Below are 20,294 nucleotides of genomic sequence, written 5' to 3'. Positions count from 1 at the left end.
ATTACTAAGGTATTGAGATTTGGAAAGAAGATGGGTTGTTACCAAAACTGATGAACTTTTGGTCATAGAATATCTGGCTTGAATATGTTGATAGAGGATGCATTCTGAACAATTATATTTTCCATGGCCTCTATATTTCTGAGCAAGGATCTATTCCATGGACTCTATGTTTCATATCACACATGCAATACCTACATAAAGTCAGTTGTAGAGATAAGATAGTCATGAAATAACTAAAGAATAGCTATAATCAAACCAACCGGTAAATACATACCAGTGGATAGAGGACAGAATATACTGTAAAATGTAAATCATAAGAGGTCAGTGAAAAGTGGGTGAGTTTTGACTAGGGTCATGAGACAAGCATAGAATTTTAATTGTTGAAAGAAGAGGATGGGTGTTTAGTTGATGCTATATCCACAGGGATGGCAATGAGCCTGGAACACATATGAATAGGAAGAAAATGAATCTTTGAGAAATAGCTAGTAAGGCATGGGGCCCACTGATGTCAAGCTAGGGTGATTTGTTTAGACAAATAACAGCCAGCCACTGAAAGTTCTTAAATTGTAAAGTGATATAATAAAAATTGTCCTTGAATAGAATAGATTTAGGATTAATGTGGCAACTCTGAGCAAGTAAGTAGAGACTAGTAGCACAAGCCAATCATGTTGCACTTACCATAATGCCTGAGAGAATGAAAAAGCATTCATAAAAGATGTTTTGTTTTTCCCAAAGACTTATTTTTCCCTTCATAAACTTAGTCTATCTGTGGTTATTCTTGCCACCAACTACCAAGATCTGAAACTCTTAAAGCTTAATGGAATCACTGTACATTGAGTTTAAGTATTTCCAGTAATAGGAAATTTGCTTGAGCAAAAAAAAGAAAAAAAAAAGTATCCACCAATTATATATTTATAGAGTGGAATTGAGGAAAAACTGAATCACTCAGTTTGCTCAGTAAAAATAAGACAAAGTTTTTAGCTGAGTCTGAAAGAACTGGGAATTTAAGAAGAGAAGGGCTTTTGTTTTTAGAACTTTAAACTTTTTTACAATGAACATTGATTACATTTGGAATCAGAGAAAATCCAATAAAACAATTTTCATTTTGAAAAGAAAAGTTAAATAGAATAGTTTTGGGATACCTCTAAGAAACCATGATCATGTTAAGGGGTCCTTGTTTAGGAATTAGCTACTAGTACAGTTTTACCACCTCTTTTAGCTTCATTTTCAGGCCTTGATTGACTTTCAGTAAAATATTTTAGACAGTAGAGAGTTTCACTGTTTACCTTTTTAAAAAAATTTTATTTGCATGTTGTAATAGAGAATTAGAATTATTGGTGCAAGAGGCAATTTATGGATAATCTATGACCTAAACCAAAGGAGATAGGTGCTTTAAACCATTTCATTGGCTTCCAAGAGGTCCTCCTAATGTACTACCTGCTATTGAGCTAAACTGACCATCTCGATTTAAGGGATTAGCTTCCAATTAAAAACAGTTACTGGGGGGCCATCAGATATTTAAATTAAAATTCTTTCCCAGGAGAATGCTTAGCTCAGTTCCAGAAAGAGTTCAGTTACTGGGACATTTCTACTTTATCAGATCTAGGATTACCCAGTCTTTATGTACAAGGAAGTTCAACACACATAATTTTCAGTCAACATCCCAGATCCCTAACCAGCCTGATCTAAGAACTGAGATTGACTCTACAAGTCTAATATAAATAAAGAGACAGGAAAAGAGTGACTCTACCTAGGGTAAAGTACCATAGAGCATCTGTACGACAATTGCATCATCCCAGTTTTAGGCATGGATCTCAGCTCCCATTTCCTCCCATGCATAAGGCCAAGAACACCCCTCCTATCACTGTGAGTGAATTACAACCTAAGCTGCTAGGCTTTAGGGTCTATTTCTGGGTGTGATGAACCCTGCCCTTCTTGCTGCACTTATACCCACCCCCCTCTTGATGTCAGCTTCTATGCATACGACTCTAGCTTTCAGTTTCTTCTTTTTGGGGAGGTACCTGGGAATTTCTGTTCCTTTTTTGTGAGGCCACTATACATTTAAATTTGTTATTTGAATTTAGCATGTCTGCATGTTTAGAGAGTAATGAGTGGTGTTCAGTCCTCATTTTGCTAGAACTGGAGGTCCCCATTTGCTCTTCACCATACTCCAGTCTAGCTTCTACCCCCACCACTCTAAGATGCCTGTTCCTGTCAAAGTCACCAATGTTTTCTGTATCATCAAAATCAATGGACATTTCTTAGTCTGTATCTTAATTTTTAGTGCATTCATAAGAGCTGACCAGTCCCTTCTTCCTGAAACACTTTTAGCTTATGTAATGCTGGTTTCCTTCCTGTGTCTCTAGCTGCTCCTACTCTTCTGATTAATCTCTAAATATTGTTGTCCCTCAGGGCCTGCTGTAGATTCTCTTCTCTTCTTTCTCTGCAATATTTCTTCAAGGGAGCTTATCTATTTGCATTGCTTTAATATCATCCTTATGCCAGTAACTCCCAAATTTACATGTCCTGCTTTGGATGCCTAACAGGCACCTCAAATTTAACATGTCAAAAACAGAACTCTTGATACCCGTTCTCCAAATATGGTCCTCCTCTGGTCTTTTCCAACTCAATAAATGGTAACTAGTGGCTAAAATCAAACTTAGGAGTCATTTTCAGCTCTCCTACTTGTATTTCCCCTCCTCCCATTATATATAGTTCACTACCTGTTACCTGGACTATCTCCTCCTCAATCTTATCCATACAACTGGTTCCCTCTCTCACTAAGTCCTAGCCACACTTGTCTCTTTCTCCACCTCAGGGCCTTCATACCTTCCATTTCCTCTGTTCTTCCTACTTTTTCACTTGGCTGTCTCCTTCACATCTTTCATGTCTCAGTTCAAATGTCACCTCTTTGGAGAAGACTTTCTTGACTAGTCTATCTTAAGGCAGCCTTCTCTCTATAACCAGCTACTCTCTTATACATCACACTGTTTATTTCCTTCATAGTCTTTATCACTACTTGAAATTACCTTATTTGTTTTTATCTGCCTTCTCTAGAACATGAGATCCATGAAAAGAGTAACTTTTAATAGTACTTAAACATTATCTACCAGTGCCTAGAATAACAGTACCTGGTATACAGTGGGCACTAAAAATACTTCTTGAGCAAATAAAAACAAGATACTTCCACTTCCAGTTATAGCAGGCTAGTTTATATTATACCAACTCTCCCCGTGAGAACAACTATAAAATTTGGATGGAACATAAAAAAAAAAAAATCAAGACTGAAAGTATCCAAAAACTATCAAGGCAGCCAAGCCTCAAGGAGCCAAGATCCTGATTTGAATAGAAATGCTGAGAAATGAGCCTGGTATTTTTGATGCCTTTGCAATTTGTAAGCAACAGCCTAGAGGCTGAGACTCTTTCATTCACCTCACGGAGTTTGGGAGTTGGAACTGCTGAAGAGGTACACTCCAGGACTAACCAGAATAAACCAGGAATAAAGTGAAAGTAAATCAGCTCTCACAAACTCAGTAAGCCCAGTCTTGATTAGCTCAATACATTATGTAGTCTTTCCTAGTCTAACAGACTGCAAAAGCATCATCCAGAGTCTCAAATTATTCCTAAAATTTTCAAATCACAATGTCTGACATTCAATTAAATATTACCACACATATTCTGAAGACAAGGACCAAAGCAAAGACTAAGAGAAAAATGGGAAAAATAAGTAGATCTACAAGCGTTCCAAACACTGATTATAAAATAACTATGATTAATAAGGTCAAAAATAGAAGCCCACATAGAATCACTGTTTTAAATCAGATAGAAACTTTAGAACAGAAAAAGGCAGTAACTAAAATTAAGAACTCAGGGACTTCCCTGGTGGTCCAGTGGTTAAGACTCCGCACTTCCAATGCAGGGGACGTGGGTTCAATCTCTGGTCAGGGAACTAAGATCCCACATGCTGCATGGTGCGGGAAATAAATAAATAAAAAGTATAAAATTCAGAACTCAAACAGATAGATTGAATGCAGATTAGATGCAACTAATAAGAGGAATAGTGAAGAGGAAGACTGGACAGCAGAAAATATCCAGACTGAATCTTCAAATATTAAAAAGATAAAAAATGATGAAAAAATGTAAGAGAATTATGAGACAAGATAAAAATATGTATCATAGGTGAAATTAGAGTCCTAGGAGAGCATAGAGAGAATAGGGCATACGTGATATTTGAATAGTAATGGGAAAGCATTTTCCAAAACTGATGAAAGATATCAAGCCACAGATTCAAGATCCTCCATGAACACCAAGCAGGATAAAGTCCAATAAAATCACATCTAAGCACATAATAGTAAAACTGCTGAAAAGCAAAGACAAACAGAAGATCTCAGAGGAGCAAAGGAAAAGATACATCAGCAACAATAGTGTTTACAGCTGGCTTTGAATAGAACTGATGAAAGCTAAAAGACAACAGAATGACAACATCAAAGTATTGAAAAAAACCTGCCAACATATTAGTAATTTTTCATCACCTTGGGTAGGCAAATATTTCTTAAACAGAATACAAAAAGCATATCCATAAAGAAAAGATTGATAAATAGTATCAAACTAAAAGTAAGAACTTCTTTTCATGAAATGATACCATTAAGAATGAATATGCATACCATATCACAGGAAAAGATATTTGCAATAAAGGTATCATATACAGGACTCATGTATAAAATAAAAAGAACTCCTGCAAGAAAAAGACAGATAACCCAATTTTTAAAATGGGCTAAAAACTTCAATGGGCACTTTACAAAAGAGGATGTCTAAATGGCCAACAAACATATGAAAATGTGCTCAACATTATTAGTCACTATGAACTGCAAATTAAGACCAAAATAAGATACCACTAGACACCCATCAGAATCAGGAAAACACCAAATGTTGGTTAGGATGATAAGCAACTGGAACTCTCGTATACTGCAAATGGGAGGAAAATTGGTACACTTTGGACGATGTTTGGCATTATTACCTAAAGAAAAATATATGCCTATCATATGATTTGGAAATTACATTCCTAATAAAATGCATGCACATGTGCACCAAGAGACAAGAATATTCACAACATCATTATTTATGATAGCTCCAAAACTAGAAACACTCATCACTATTAGAACCACATCTGGCAATTATTGTGCACTCAGTGAATCTAAGTTTTATTACTATTCTTTTTAGCCTGTGAAAGTCTTTCCATATTTTGTAGATTCCAAAAAATCTGCCCAGCTGAGAACCAAAAACATCTACTCAGAAATATCTAATTAAATATAATTGCCTAAATATAAATTTATTAAATATAAGAAATGCCTGAATAAAATAATTATTACCTCAAGGATTGTTAAAAATTTATGGTAGATTTAATCACTGAGTTTTTTTTCTTCAAAGTACCAGAATTCTAACATTAGGCATAAATTAGATTCAACTTTATTTTTAAGAGGCATAAAGATTCTTCTCCCTATTGAACTGCAGAAATAAGTTTTTCAAATAAATATCTTGCAAAGAGAAGAAAAGTTTTTTGTTTGTTATTTCACTATGAATCACCAATTAACATCTTCTGTTTCACAGACAAAAGTTGGAAAAAATAACTTGAACTTATCAGGTTCACAAAACTATCGTAAGTCTCCTTCAGCAGTTGTGAGCCCAACTGAATGGTTTCTGCATAGATCTTAGAGCCTTGCTTTTTCAAAGCCTCTCATGCTCCCTTTCTAAATAACGGATGAAAAAGATTTAATAGATGCAATCTTAATCCTAAGAAGCACTGGTTTAAAAAATGTATACACACACAAGGCAAACTGGAACTTAGTATAATGTGATTGGTTAAAATTCTTACATATTCTTACTGAAAATGGGGAAAAAAGGATCCACAGTTAGTGGCAAAGGAACTAGTCATAATCTAAATGATTGATTTAGGAGCTCTTTTCCCTATCCTTCCATTACATTTTATATATGTGTCCGTAACAAGAGATACTTAATTGTAATGAATGGTTTGTATTTATGTTTCCTCACTCAAATGGCAGAGATGATGTCTTTTCATTAGTATGTCCAATTCCTAGTTGAGTGCCTGGCATCTAGTAGGAACTTAAGATATGTCATATAGATGAAAACTAAAGGAAGCTATAAATACATTAGGGAGAACTGTGAATTCCAAGCCAAGATCTCAGATTTGTAAATCACAGGGCAAGACAAAATTTTGTAGGACTTGATATCCCCTGGATGACCTAATAGAAATCAAATCCTAAAACTGTAAAGTCAAAAAACACACCAGTTGGATGATGTCTACCTTAAGATGATCCAGTAATCTGTTTCAACCCTGGAACAGGCTTGCTCATATTTACCATAATGTACTCTTCTGCTTACTTTTTAACAGTATTTCCTTGTAAAATAACTTTTATTCTTTTCTTTCTAGTGGAATAAAAAAATAACTTTACTCTCAAATATCTAGACAAAGAGGTAAATACTTAAAATGATAAATTTACCATCACTGTTTTCCAGACTAGAAATATCTTCATTAAAATGCTTCCTTAAGATTTGCTCCAATGTGCCCAACATCTTAAGCAAGAAAAATCCAAAGGAATCCTCTGATATGTCTATCAGAACTTAAGTTTGGATTGTGTTTATTATCAATATACCTTACACAAGACTCTTAGTCATCTTAGTAATTTTCCTGGTATTTTGTTAAGTAAGCATGGGGATATTATCATTCCAATTTTACTGATGGAGGAATCAGAAGGCATAAAGCCCTCCTGCCTTACCTCTGCAGTCATAAATGTGGTAGAAATTACAGTCCAACTTGTTTCTCTCAGGTGTTGCCTTTGTGGCTCTATTAGCAATTCAGCAATTCTATTTTCTTTTCCAAAGCTTCTTTTCATAGAGTTCTAATTATACATTTCACTTCTGTATACGTTCCACATTTATGGCTTCTTTTCCTTCCAAAGATTTTCACTCCATTTTTTCCCAACTACTTCATTGCCTAGGGTGATTGAGAAGAATATTCTGCTTAAACAGAAAGTTATCATAGAACCACTATATGCATAACCAATTTTTTAAAAAGTTATTGTATTAGAACAAAAAATTTACTTATATTACTACTCAGATTTTCAAAGAAAATAACTTCTCTATTTCCTGCAACCTATCCTATCCTAATTAATCTCCACTCCAACAGGGAGCAGCCTGAAGGCAAGGGTGGGATTTTGGGAAGTAACCATGTGTGATCCAGAGGAGTCTCTGGGTTTAAATCTCATGTCCTCTGCACCAGAAGGGAGCATCCTAGGTAGCAATGCGTTTGAAGACATTTGATTAACGGGGCTGTCAACTACCAACTAGGTTAATAACCTTAATTTTGGAATTGTTGATCTGAAGCCATTTTCTTTTTTTTCTGACAGAGATTAGAGAGTAGAACCAATAGTCTTCTAAGGTCACTCTTGCTTCCTGAGAACAAACTCATATCCTCTGATTAGAGGTCTTTTCTTTTTGGAGGCTGAGAGAAAAAAACACATAACCTGTTTAACCAAAAGTAAGTTTGGAACGCACTCCTATTTTAATGCACTCAAAAATATTTTCTTATGCAACAAGAGAATACTTCCACTGCTCAGCCCCTGCTTCTGCACAAGCATCTGTAACAGGGAAAGTCTATATTGAGCTGCTGCATTTTTTTATCTCATAACTGATTCCTGCCCCAGGAGTCAAAGGCTGATGAAAGGTCAACAAAAATAGAAACTAATAATCTGTTTTAGAGTGAGTCTATCAGAGCTCTCCACAAGACAACATGACAATAGTAAAGAATGGAATGGTTATGTCTAGAGTCCACTGCTACTTGTTTAGAATGTAGACCTGAGAAACCCAGATGTGTTGTTTATTGAAAATAAATCTAGTATAATTTTAGATGGAATCTCTATTAAATTAATAGGTTGCCACTTGGTTAGAGTAAAGAAATGCATTTTAAATGCTGTTATAAACTACATTCTGGATTCAACCATATTGGACCACCCCTGTGGGGCTGATTTAAGGCAAACAAAATGACTAGTTAATATGTCGCCATAGGAAGTGTTATTGATCTTTTCAGGCAAGGATTTCTGGAGGTAAGGTCTTCTTCAAGCACCAGCACCATCACTGAAATTAGTGGGAGCCTCTTCTAAAGAGCAACTAAAATTTGGTTTCTTCTCTACAGCTGGCCCCCTCCTGTGACAGCAGCTGACAACACGGGCAGACAGCCTTGGATATCTGGCTATTCCCGCAACAACTTTAGCAAGAATGAGAAAAGCAAGGCATGAGTCCTATTTTAGAATTATCCTCAGCTCTAAGCAGTAGCATCAGAAAATTACCCTCACTATAAACTGAAGATGGTTTGAGAAGTCAGAAAACCATTGACAATTGATTAAATTGTTTTCTCCTCTCATATTTGCTCGCACTTTTCCATTTTTTTGGCAGATGGAACAATATAACAACAATTCCATATGCCAATAAAGCAGCTTCAACAATCAACATTTTACCAATTAAGTTTTGGTTTTTTCTAGCGTATTTCAAAGCATATTATAGATACCATATGACTTCATGCATAGACCCAAAAAAGTTATTTCCTCCGCACATACACTACTGTACCATAAACTATAACAAATAGGGCTTGAAAAAAAATAACCAAAATACCATCATTATAGCTAGCAAAAATTACAATTATTCCCTAATGCCACATGAAAATATCCATGTCCAATGTACCTGTTTGACCTAAATCTCTCTCTTAAATTTGATTTGTTCTTATTAGGATCCAAACAAGTATCTTACACAGCACTAGCTGAAATATAATTTAATCCTCTTTTTTAGCTATAACATCTCTTCCTCCTTTTTTCTTTGCTATTCCTTTGATGAAAAGATTGGATTATCTGTCCTGTAGAATTATTCACATTCTGTATTTGTCTGTATGCATCCTGTCCTGAACACACCATGTATATTTTTATGAAAAGAGTTTAATTTAATTATAAATGTATTTATCAAGAGAACTGAATTAAAGTCCTGGTTTTGTCCCTAAATAATTGGGAAACTTCAAAAAATTTTAAGTCTCTTAGAGAATATTTGCTCTATAGGATTTTCTAATGACTCATCTAAGAGCAACTGAAAGTGACATTTTAGCATTCTTCATAAATCAGTATTTTATTAACTTTACTTTCACTTAAGAGTATAAGTGACTGGGACTTCTCTGGTGGCACAGTGGTGAAGAATCCGCCTGCCAATGCAGGGGACACAGGTTCGAGCCCTGGTCTGGGAAGATCCCACATGCCACGGAGCAACTAAGCCCGTGCACCACAACCACTGAAGCCCACGCGCCTAGAGCCCGTGCTCTGCAACAAGACAAGCCACCGCAATGAGAAGCTGGTGCACCGTAACAAAGAGGAGCCCCCGCTCGCCGCAACTAGAGAAAGCCCGCACGTAGCAACGAAGACCCAATGCAGCCAAAAAAAAAAGAAAAAAAAAGAGTACAAGTGCTTGACCAGAAATTAAACTAATTCTATCAGTTCTTTTAAGATTAAGGAGGAAAAAAATCAGTATGTCTTTCAAAGATGAAACCTTTTAATATTTTGATATATTTCCTTTCAATCTCATATATTTCATAGTAAATGTCTATATGCATATTCTATACAGTGGTTCTTATACATATGTAGTTCCATAATATGACTTTTATTTCACATAACATTAAATAGGATTGACTTTTCTATAATTATTGACTATAAATTTATAGAATTTAACTGAATGAAACTATATTTTCATTTAGGGAAACAATCTGGAATATGATATATTTCTTTCTGATTTAAAGCAAGTATGACTAGACTTTTATGTAACTGCAAATGGACGTGTGGCATCATTAAGAAATGTTACTGTTATATTAAGAAATAAAAGTTAGTTATCCATGGGATTAATATACTTTATTTGTCTTGGAATCTCTCAAGCATTTATCATCCCTCATGCTGAAATTTTTTGTGGTTATTATTTATTATCTACCTTTAATTTTCAAAGCCTAATCCTCTTAAAAATATCCCAAATGAATAAACAGAGCTAATTACATAAAACACTTTGTCTTAATGTCACTTTACCTAGTCAGTGAAGGTCAAACACAAAAGTCTAGTCATATTTGCGTTAAATGAGAAAGAAGTATATCCTAAAATTCCAATTGTTTCCCATTCCATGAGTCAACACACAAGTTTCATTTAATCATATTTTATAAATATCATGGGAGAAAACACATTTCAAAATATACCCTTTCAGCATAGTATATGGGAAGCTTTGCAATTTTCACACAAACTACAAATAAAAGGTCAGGAGACTAATATTTAAGGGTTGGTATTTTGAAGTGGGAGATCCCCAAAGAGGAACATGGACTGATAAGTCTAGGACCGTGGATCAAAAAAACTTCTTCTAGGACTACTGCCATCAAGGCAGGTAGGAAAAACTGGAGTACAGCGTGGGTATAATAGAATGATGTCCAAGGGCAGTTCATGAATGAACTGGGCATATCATCAACCCACTCTGAGGCTTTGAATATGCAGTTGTTTTCAAAGCAACTTAATTTAAGAAACAGAGGCCAAAAAGATCAAAGTAACTTGAGATTGAAAGTCATATCAAAACTTGATCCATGAAAAGATCAACTGGTTCCTGACTGTCCTTCTTAAAAAGTTCATAACTTTGAAAATGAACCTCCACTGTCAGAGTAACTGCCTGGATCTAAAGAAATATCTCAACTCTTGGGGCTTCCCTGGTGGTGCAGTGGTTGGGGGTCCGCCTGCCAATGTGGGGGACACAGGTTTGATCCCTCACCCGGGAGGATCCCACATGCTGTGGAGTGGCTGAGCCCGTGTACCACAACTGCTGAGCCTGCGCTCTGGGGCCCGTGAGCCACAACTACTGAGCCTGCGTGCCACAACTACTGAAGCCTGTGTGCCTGGAGCCTGTGCTCCACAATGGGGGAGGCGACCGCAGTGAGGGGCCCCCACACCACGGTGAGGAGTGGCCCCCGCTCTCCGTGGCCGGGGAAAGCCCACGTGCAGCAACGGAGACCCAATGAAGCCACAAACAAACAAACAAATAAACAAACAAATAAATACTATAAAAAAATCTCAACTCTTAACTGAAACATTAACAGAAAGTGTTCAATAAAGTTTTATTTGCAATGAAATTCCAAACTCATATATTACTTCTGGTTTGGCATTGGCAAATTCCAGTTCATAATACCTTAATGTTTTCAGATAAAGACAGCAGTTGGAGAAGTTAAAGAACAGAGAATTAGACAGGGCCAACAATGGCTCTTAAGAATAGATTACTGCAACTCAAATGTTTTCACGTTTCTTCATTGGCTTCCTTGATACTTTCCCCTCCTGTGTATGGCAAAAGTCTGGTTTTGTGAGTCCCTGAATTCAGCCTTTTCTCTTTTTTTTTTTTTTAAATTGATTAATTAATTTATTTATTTTTGGCTGCGTTGGGTCTTCGTTGCTGTGCGTGGGCTTCTCACTGCAGTGGCTTCACTTGTTGCGGAGCACGGGCTCTAGGCACGCAGACTTCAGTAGTTCCGGCTCATGGGCTTCAGTAGTTGTGGCTCGCAGGCTTCAGTAGTTGTGGCTCACTGGCTTCAGCAGTTGTGGCTCGCAGGCTCTAGAGCGCAGGCTCAGTAGTTGTGGCACACGAGCTTAGTTGCTCCGCGGCATGTGGGATCTTCCCAGACCAGGGCTCGAACCCATGTCCCCTGCATTAGCAGGCAGATTCTTAACCACTGCACCACCAGGGAAGCCCCTTCAGCCTTTTTTCTTAAAGTGATCTCTCAGTCTGAGATATTGAATGTTACTGGCAAGTTCTATTACTTTACGTCATGTTGGCTAGAAGAATGTGGTTACAAATCAGTCCTCAGCCAAGGACCTTAGGGACAAGAGAACTTGGAACACCAAGCTTCACAATACAAAGGGAGCTCAAAGAAATGAGTTCTACTCACAGCCAAATATGACAGAACTGTGACACGCTAGCAGCTCTACTTCACAAATAAAAATAGGTCATGTCCTGAATTTGATGAAAAAAACCCAAGCATCTCCAGAAATTGAGTCCAAATAGTTTAGCTCATAACCAAAGAGTGAATATTTTATACTCACAAAAATACGATTGTTAGATAGAAAGTGAGAACACAACAGCCCAGCAAAATAGTATTCATCAACCTAGAACTCCCATGAGCCTCCCTGGAGGTCCTGCCCTGCAGCTCCACCACTGTCTCCAGGCCCATATAAAAAAACTCCCGAGACAAGTCAGACTGCCTGGGACCCTTAGGCAGTGACAACACCAACAGAATTTGTACTAAATTGGGTGGCGGCCAATCACTGCTAATCATAACTCTCAAGCAGAGGGAGAGAGGCAAGTACTCAATCCCAGCTAAAACCACCTACCTTCTCTAGTTCTTTTATTCCTGTCCTCTGTTTTCTCAGCCTGGTAAATCCCACTATCATCCTTCATCTCAGCCCCTTTCACTGCAGCCTTTGGAATCCTAATCCCTGTCTAGTCAACCTCCTACATCCTCATCTTATCATAGGAGTCTCTCTACCTCCAGGCCCTAAGGGAATCCTGGTCCTCCTCTGAGGACAGCCCTTCCCCTGCAGCCCTCCCTCCAAAACAGATATAAGATTCTCCACCCACACATGTCTCCAAACATGAGCATTTTCCCCGCTTCTTGAGGCCTCTGCCGTGGGATCATACTCTCTGCTATGCTTCATTGCCCTTTTATTTATTTTCTTAAAAATTAGTTTATTTATTTATTTTTTGGTCACATCTCTCAGCTTGTGGGATCTCAGTTCCCCAACCGGGGATTGAACCCAGGCCACAACAGTGAAAGCCTAGACTTCTAACCCCTAGACCATCAGGGAACATCCTTCATCACCCTTTTAGATCAGCCTTTTACACACTTTCCCTTGTTCAGTGGGAACTTTGGGGCTTGGTTTCACCCTTCTCCACCCCAGTGTCTGCATAATGCTAGAGATGATGTTATCCATGGAGAACAGAATTAAAAAAAAGATAAACTTCTTTAGTGATATTATAAGACTGTGGAGCTCCTCAGGAATTTATAATTTAATCAATAAAATTAACATTATAGTTTGTATATAACAAAATTCATTTAAAATATGTAAATATGTTTTATACAGGAATGTCAAAAAATTCTCACTGGTTCCTACTCAATAAGTGAAACACATTTTAATTTGCTTCAAATTAATTAATGTAAGAAATGGTATATCAGCACATTTAGTGAAATTTAAGATCCCTGCTTGTCGAGGGGTCTGCATACATATTAAAATAAAGATTAAATTTAACTTCTGCTAAAAAAACCTTTGCTTTCATGACCTGATGTTTACAGTCTTACATATTAAGTCTTACATATCCTCACCATACCTTCTCGTTAGCATTAATTTTTTAAGTTCTAGAGACATGGGGGAAATAATTTTGAGGTGGATTTATAGAAATATTATCATTGTTATGTCCCCATTAACTTAGTTTTTTTTCCCCACAATGGATATCATTTTCCTTTCCCTCAATCCTGAATGCTCATTTAAAAAATAATGCAATTAAAAATTAAAAACCAAGGTAAAAATAAAAATCACAAAAAATCCACTCTTCTCTTCAGATAAGCATTCTTTCATAAATAGCTGTATGGGATTAGAGGCTACATAATTTTTTTTTTTTTTTTACCATGAATAGTAAATTTACTTCTTCCATATGAAATAGTTACCTCATGTGTAACCCTCCATACTTTTATGGTATACAAACATATTCTAGATATATAGCATGCTATGGAGGTTGTGTGTATCTGGGAACAAAGTTTAGGGGGTCATTTGTTTTTATAATAATGTGATCTTATTATATACAATTCTATATATTAAGATTTTCATACTGAACAGTATTATGAAAATCTCTCCAAGTCACCTGGCATAAAGGAGAAAATACAATGATTTTGAATATAATTCTATGAGGCCTTGGACAACTTTTTAAAAACTCTGTGTGTTTTAGTTTCCTTACCTGTAACATTATTACCACCTACTTCATCAGGTTGTTGTAAGGATCATATGACTGCCTAGCTCAGGGGAAATGCTTCATAGGAGCCTAATTTATTTCTTTCAATGGCTGCGTAATACTTGATATGGGTGTGCCATAAATACTTAGTCATTCACTTCCTGAGGGGCATTCACTTTGTTTTCAGTCTTTGACTAGTACAATGTACAATAAACACAAGCATATACATACCTAATAAACATATATATACCTAATCTAGGAGTGATTTTATTCCCATGGAATATATTCCTAAAAGTATTATTAATTTCAATGGCTAATACCACATTTCTTTTCAAAATGGCTGAAACAAAACAAACAAACAAAAATGGCTGAAACAATGACCATTTCCATATGTATGAGAGTACCCTTCTCCCCAAATTTCTTCAACAGCAGGTATTTTCACTCTCAGCTTTTGCTAATCTAATGGTTTTGAGAGGCTGTGTCATTGTTACTTTATTTCCCTAACTCCTAGCAAGGTTGAGCATAAATTCACGTTTATTGGCCACTTGGAATTGCTTTCTCCAAATCTCATTTCCCCATTTTTCTTTATGGTCATTTATGTTTTTCTCCATTAGTGAGCACTTTTGTATAGTTTACATCTTCTCTATCATGTATATCAAATAATTTTCCCTAGGTTATTATTTCCTTTTTTAAAGTAAAGTTTTTATTGAAGCACAACATTCATTTCTTTCTGGTTTACATTTAATCTTTTGTAAATGGATTAAATTTTAAAATGTGTGTCTTCTCCTTTACAGCTTCATGGCCCTGTCTTGGTTAATCAACAACTTGAGGGATATTTGTGTGTATATAAAACCTATTATTTCTTCTTTCTTTTCTTTAGTCAATCTGGAAGTTATCTGATATACTTTTTCCCAGGTGAGTAGGTTGTTGGGTTGGCACCGTTTTAAAAATAACCCATTTTTTCCCTTTCAACTGAAATATCATTTTTGTTATACATCAAATACCTGTGTGTACTGGGATCTATTTTTGAGCTCTCTAATCTGTTCTCTGACTTGTCTCTTTCTAAGCCCAAACCAAAGCCAATAAGGAGGTCATGATATGCTTCAATCATATGAAGCAGGTCATTCTTTACTAGTCTTCTTATTTACATTTATAATTCCAATAACCTTTAAGATCACTTTATCCACCCCCCCCATCTTATTCACATTTAAATTAGAATTGTATTACATTTGCTTAATTTGGGGAGAATTCATGTTTTTATGATATTAAATCTTTCTATCTAAAAACAGATATTGTTTAATGTCTTTGTATAAAATTTTTCAGATGATCCATTGTTATCTTTTTCTCTTTTATAACTTGTTGCTAGTACAGAAAAAAGTAATTTATTTTTATCTCTCTACCTTAGGGCCAATTCAACTTTAGTATTTCAATGTAATTCTAAACCTTCCTCACTGTTCCAGCTGTCCTCGTTCTCACCAGACATCCTTATTTCCTACTTCATTAAAAAAACTGAGGTTATCAGCTTTCCAGACTCCTCTGTGCACAATCACGTATGTTCATACCCATTCTTAATATCTTTCCTCCATTTAAAAAAAATTTTTATTTATTATTATTATTATTTTTGCTGCATTGGGTCTTCATTGCTGTGGGTGGGCTTTCTCTAGTTGCTGTGAGTGGGGGCTACTCTTCATTGTGGTGTGTGGGCTTCTCATTGCTGTGGCTTCTCTTGTTGTGGAGCATGGGCTCTAGGTGCATCGGCTTCAGTAGTTGTGGCTCGCGGGCTCTAGAGTGTACGCTCACTAGTTGTGGCAGATGGGCTTAGTTGCTCCGAGGCATCTAAGAATTGTGGGATCTTCCCAGACTAGGGATCAAACCCATGTCCCCTGCATTGGCAGGCGGATTCTTAACCACTGGGCCACCAGGGAAGTCCCGTTTCCTCCATTTTTGAAGGATGAAATTTGTTCCCTCCTCTTCAAATCCAGGCTTTATATTGACTCCAATTCTTTCAACTTCCTTGAGGACCCTGCTCCATTAGTTATGCCCCCTTCTCTCCTGCATCTTCCACCTCTGCTTCTTATTTCTTTTCTTCAGTCTCTGTACTCTCTTAAATTCCCCTTTTCTGTTGTAGCGAGGCTACTTTAATTCTCTTGGCCAGATTGTACAGCCATTTAGCCATTTCCAACCATCAGAAATATATTATTCTGATTGTTAGCTTTTCTCCTATGCTCTCTTAACTTAGGCTAAAGCTATGGCTCTATCAGCTTAGAGTGAGAAGAAAGGGCAAGGGTCTGGCTTCCAGCACCTCCAAGTCCTCTCTCTCGCTCTTCTGGGGCAAAGTGCAGAAGGAGGGGAGAGAAAAATGTCTCCTTCCTTGACTGGGGAAAACTGCAGTTCTGTGTGTTGGGTGTCCCTGCTTCTGTGGCCAACACCGAATGGCCAGCAGTGTTCTCTGGGAAGCACATGTTCAAATGCTGGCTTTCTCTTCTACTGCATGCACGCTTGCCATCTGGTTCTATAAGAATGAAGTCACTAGCCACTGCAGTCACTGACCTTCAACACACCCTGAAAAGAGTTCAGGGTCGCTTGCCATCTGGTTCTATAAGAATGAAGTCACTAGCCACTGCAGTCACTGACCTTCAACACACCCTGAAAAGAGTTCAGGGTGGAGAACCGGGATGAGGCACTCTGTGTTCTGGGAAAAACTGGCAGAACAGGCCTTCAGATAAACATTTTCAGGAGAAAATTTTATGAACCCAATTTTTTGTATCTTCTCATGCCTAGAAGAGCACGAAATCATTAACTAAGATATCTGTGCCTTGTGACTTACAGCAACCTTCTACCGAGATGTGTGCTTGATTGCATGTACCCCCTTCACTAAAGTCATATGTATACTGACTTCCCCCCTACTTTCTTAGAGCAGTTCCTCAGAGCTATCTGAGAGGCTGTCTCCTGGGCTATAGTCCTCAGTAAGCCTCAAATAAAACTGAACTCATAGCTCTCACATTATGCTTTTTTTTTTTCCAGTCGACACATGGATTCTTAAGTAAGGCTTGGAAAAGCATCTCTCTACTGCATAGTTTCTTCACGGGGGAGATCTGCCTACAGGCATACATCTCTTCTCCATGAAATTTGCTTTGGCCAGTGGAACATAAGAAAATGTGACTTTTGGGTTTTGTGTGCATGATACAGGTCATACTTCTATTGTAAAGCAAAACTGAGCCCTATACTGTAAACAAGATGCACTCCAGAGGCAATGCAATTCAGTCAAGATAAAACTAAAAGGATGAACAAATACAAACAAAAAGAAAGTATGGGCAGTGATTTTGATATCAGTGAGTACAGAATTGAAATCAAAAAGCAATTTTAAAAGACTTTTTTTTTTTTTAATGCTAAGGGTAAGAATTCACAAGGAATATAAGATATGAATACCTATGTACCAAATAACTTAGCAGTAACTTTCATGAAGTAAAAACCTATAGACTATACAAGGAGAAACAGAAATGCACTACAAATAGGACACTTTAATTTACTTTTCAATCCAAAATATATCAAATAGTCAAAAAAAAAAGATATGAAAAGATGGAAATAATCACAAAAACAAAAGGGATTATAAAGCTACTTTGCACAACTCTATGAAAAATAAATAAATAAATGGATAATTTTCCAGGAAAAAATAATCTACCAAAACTTACCCCAGCAGATTTAGGAATTCTGCTGAGCTTGATTTCCACTGAAATTGATAAATTAGGTTGTAGTAGCCTGAGCATAGTAAACAGTATCAAGGTTAAACATTGTAAGAGAATACTAAAGTTGTATATTGGAACTGAGGGAAATCCTAAAGAAGTGGTTGCAAACTAGTTTAATTGTTGTTATATGTATTGCAAATATCTACTCCATCCCCCAAAAAAGTACCATTATCTAGTCTAACAGAGGAATCTTTAGAGAGTAGGTAATTCTAATGCTATTTAAACTGCCCCAGATCTCAGAAAAATGCAAACTTCCCAATTATTTTATAAATTACAACATTGATACTAAAACCTGATAGACTGCAAAAAGATGATGAATTATACTTATGAATATCATTTCAAAAAGACAAAATATTAATAAACAGCACTTTAAGAGAATAATTTGTCATAATCAAATTAGGTTCCTCCCTACCTCCTGTACAAGAATGTCAGAATAGTTCAATAGTACAAAATCTAGTCATGTATTTTAGCATATTAATAAATCCATGGAAAAAATTACGTTTATATATATAGTCATAGAAAAGGAAGTTGACAAAAATCAAATCTACCCTTGATTTAAAAAAAAACACACTCAAAATAAGAGTGGATGAAAACTTCATTTATATGATTATACATATTATATCTCAGCCCTAAGGCTAACATATTTCCTAATGGAGAAACACTGAAGATATTCCTCCTAAAGTCAGGAACTAGACAAACATGCCCACAATGATCACTGCTACTTCACACTAATTAATTGCCTAATACTTCCAAAACCATAGAAAATTAAAGGTACAAAAATTGGAAAAAAATTTAAATTATCTCCATATTTGCAGATGGTATGATTGTACACCTGAAAAATCCAGAGAGAGCAAATGAAAATGACTACTAAAGAGAATTCATCAAGGTAGTAAGATATAAAATGTTTAATATACAGAAGTTAATCAATCAATTAAAATAACAATGACAGAAGTAATGGGATAAGTAGACCCTCTTTCAATAACAACAAAAGACAAAATACTCAGGACTTAAGAACCTAAAGGAGAATCTTTCTAATACAAAGAATATAAAAGTTAACTTGGGAGGATATGGAGAAAAAAGAACTCTTGCGCACTGTTGGTGGGAATGTAAACTGGTACAGCCGTTATGGAAAGCAGTATGGAGGTTCATCAAAAACTTAAAAATAGAACTACCATATGGTCCAGCAATCCCACTCCTGGACATACATCTGGAGAAAACCATAATTCAAAAAGTTAACATGCACCCCAACGTTCATTGCAGCACTATTTATAATAGCCAGGACACAGAAACAAGCTAAATGTCCGTCGACAGAGGAGTAGATAAAGATGTGGTATATACATACAATGGAATATTACTCAGCCATAAAAAAGAATGAAATGTCATTTGCAGCAACATGGATGGACCTAGAGATTATCATACTAAGTGAAGTAAGTCAGACAGAGAAAGACAAATATATGATATCACTTACATGTGGACTCTAAAAAAATGCTACAAATGAACTTATTTACAAAACAGAAACAGACTCACAGTCTTCGAAAACAAATTTATCATTACCAAAGGGGAAAGGCAGAGGGGGAGGGATAAATTAGGAGTTTGGGATTAACATATACATGCTACTATATATAAAATAATCAACAAGGACCTACTGTATAGCACAGGAAACTCTACTCAATAGTCTGTTATAACCTAAATGGGAAAAGAATCTGAAAAAGAATAGATATATTTATATGTATAACTGAATCACTTTGCTGTACACCTGAAACTAACACAACATTGTAAATCAACTATACTCCAATATAAAATAAAAATTAAAAAAAAAAACACTTAAAAATAAAACTACCATATGATCCAGCAATTCCACTTCTGGGTATTTTTCTGAAGGAAACAAAAACACTAACTTGAAAAGATACCCCCATGTTTATTGCAGCATTATTCACAAGAGCCAAGATATGGAAGAAATCTAAGTGTCCATTGATGGATGAATGGACAAAGCTGATGTTGAATAAATATTCATATTTTTATTTTTACTTATAATAATTCAGCCATAAAAATAAGGAAATCCTGCCATTTGAACATTGAGAGCATTATGCTGAGTGAAATAACTTGGAGAAAGACAAATATTGTATGATCTTACTTATATGTGGAACCAAAAGAAAAAAAACACAAAAAAACCCTGAACTCATAGATACAGAGGATAGATTGGTGGTTGCCAGAGGTAGGCAGTGAGGTGGGCAAAATGGGTGAAGGGGGTCAAAAAGTACAAACTTCAGTAATAAAGTAAGTAAGTCCTGGGAATGTGATGTACAGCACGGTGACTATAATTAATACTGTATTGTATATTTGAAAGTAAGAAAGTAGATCTTAAAAGTTCTTATCACTAGAAAAAAAAAGTGTAACTCTATGGTGATGGATGTTAACTAGATTTATTGTGACATCATTTCACAATACATACATATATTGAATCATTATGTTGTACACCTGAAA

General features: G+C 36.1%; 1 protein-coding gene across 5 annotated transcripts in view; it reads right to left on the bottom strand.

Annotated features, from left to right (window-relative positions):
- LOC309663364 (small membrane A-kinase anchor protein) overlaps window positions 1–20,294 on the bottom strand; it is a 285,507-nt gene that overhangs the window by 38,563 nt on the left and 226,650 nt on the right. For 2 of the 5 annotated variants that reach the window (XM_082467354.1, XM_082467352.1), the window contains one exon: window positions 6,795–7,012. The exons of the other annotated variants lie outside the window; for them this stretch is intronic. Coding sequence is in view for 1 of the 2 variants with exons in the window: in XM_082467352.1 (XP_082323478.1) it covers window positions 6,795–6,911 (117 nt within the window). In the remaining variant the exon portion in view is untranslated. The remainder of the gene's footprint in view (window positions 1–6,794; window positions 7,013–20,294) is intronic. 5 annotated transcript variants of the gene reach the window in all.

The sequence above is a fragment of the Balaenoptera physalus genome (assembly GCF_965194825.1).
Source record: "Balaenoptera physalus genome assembly, chromosome: 6".
Lineage (NCBI taxonomy): Eukaryota > Metazoa > Chordata > Mammalia > Artiodactyla > Balaenopteridae > Balaenoptera > Balaenoptera physalus.
Note: the sequence above shows the minus strand (reverse complement) of the source record. Positions and strands in the feature narration are given on the sequence as shown.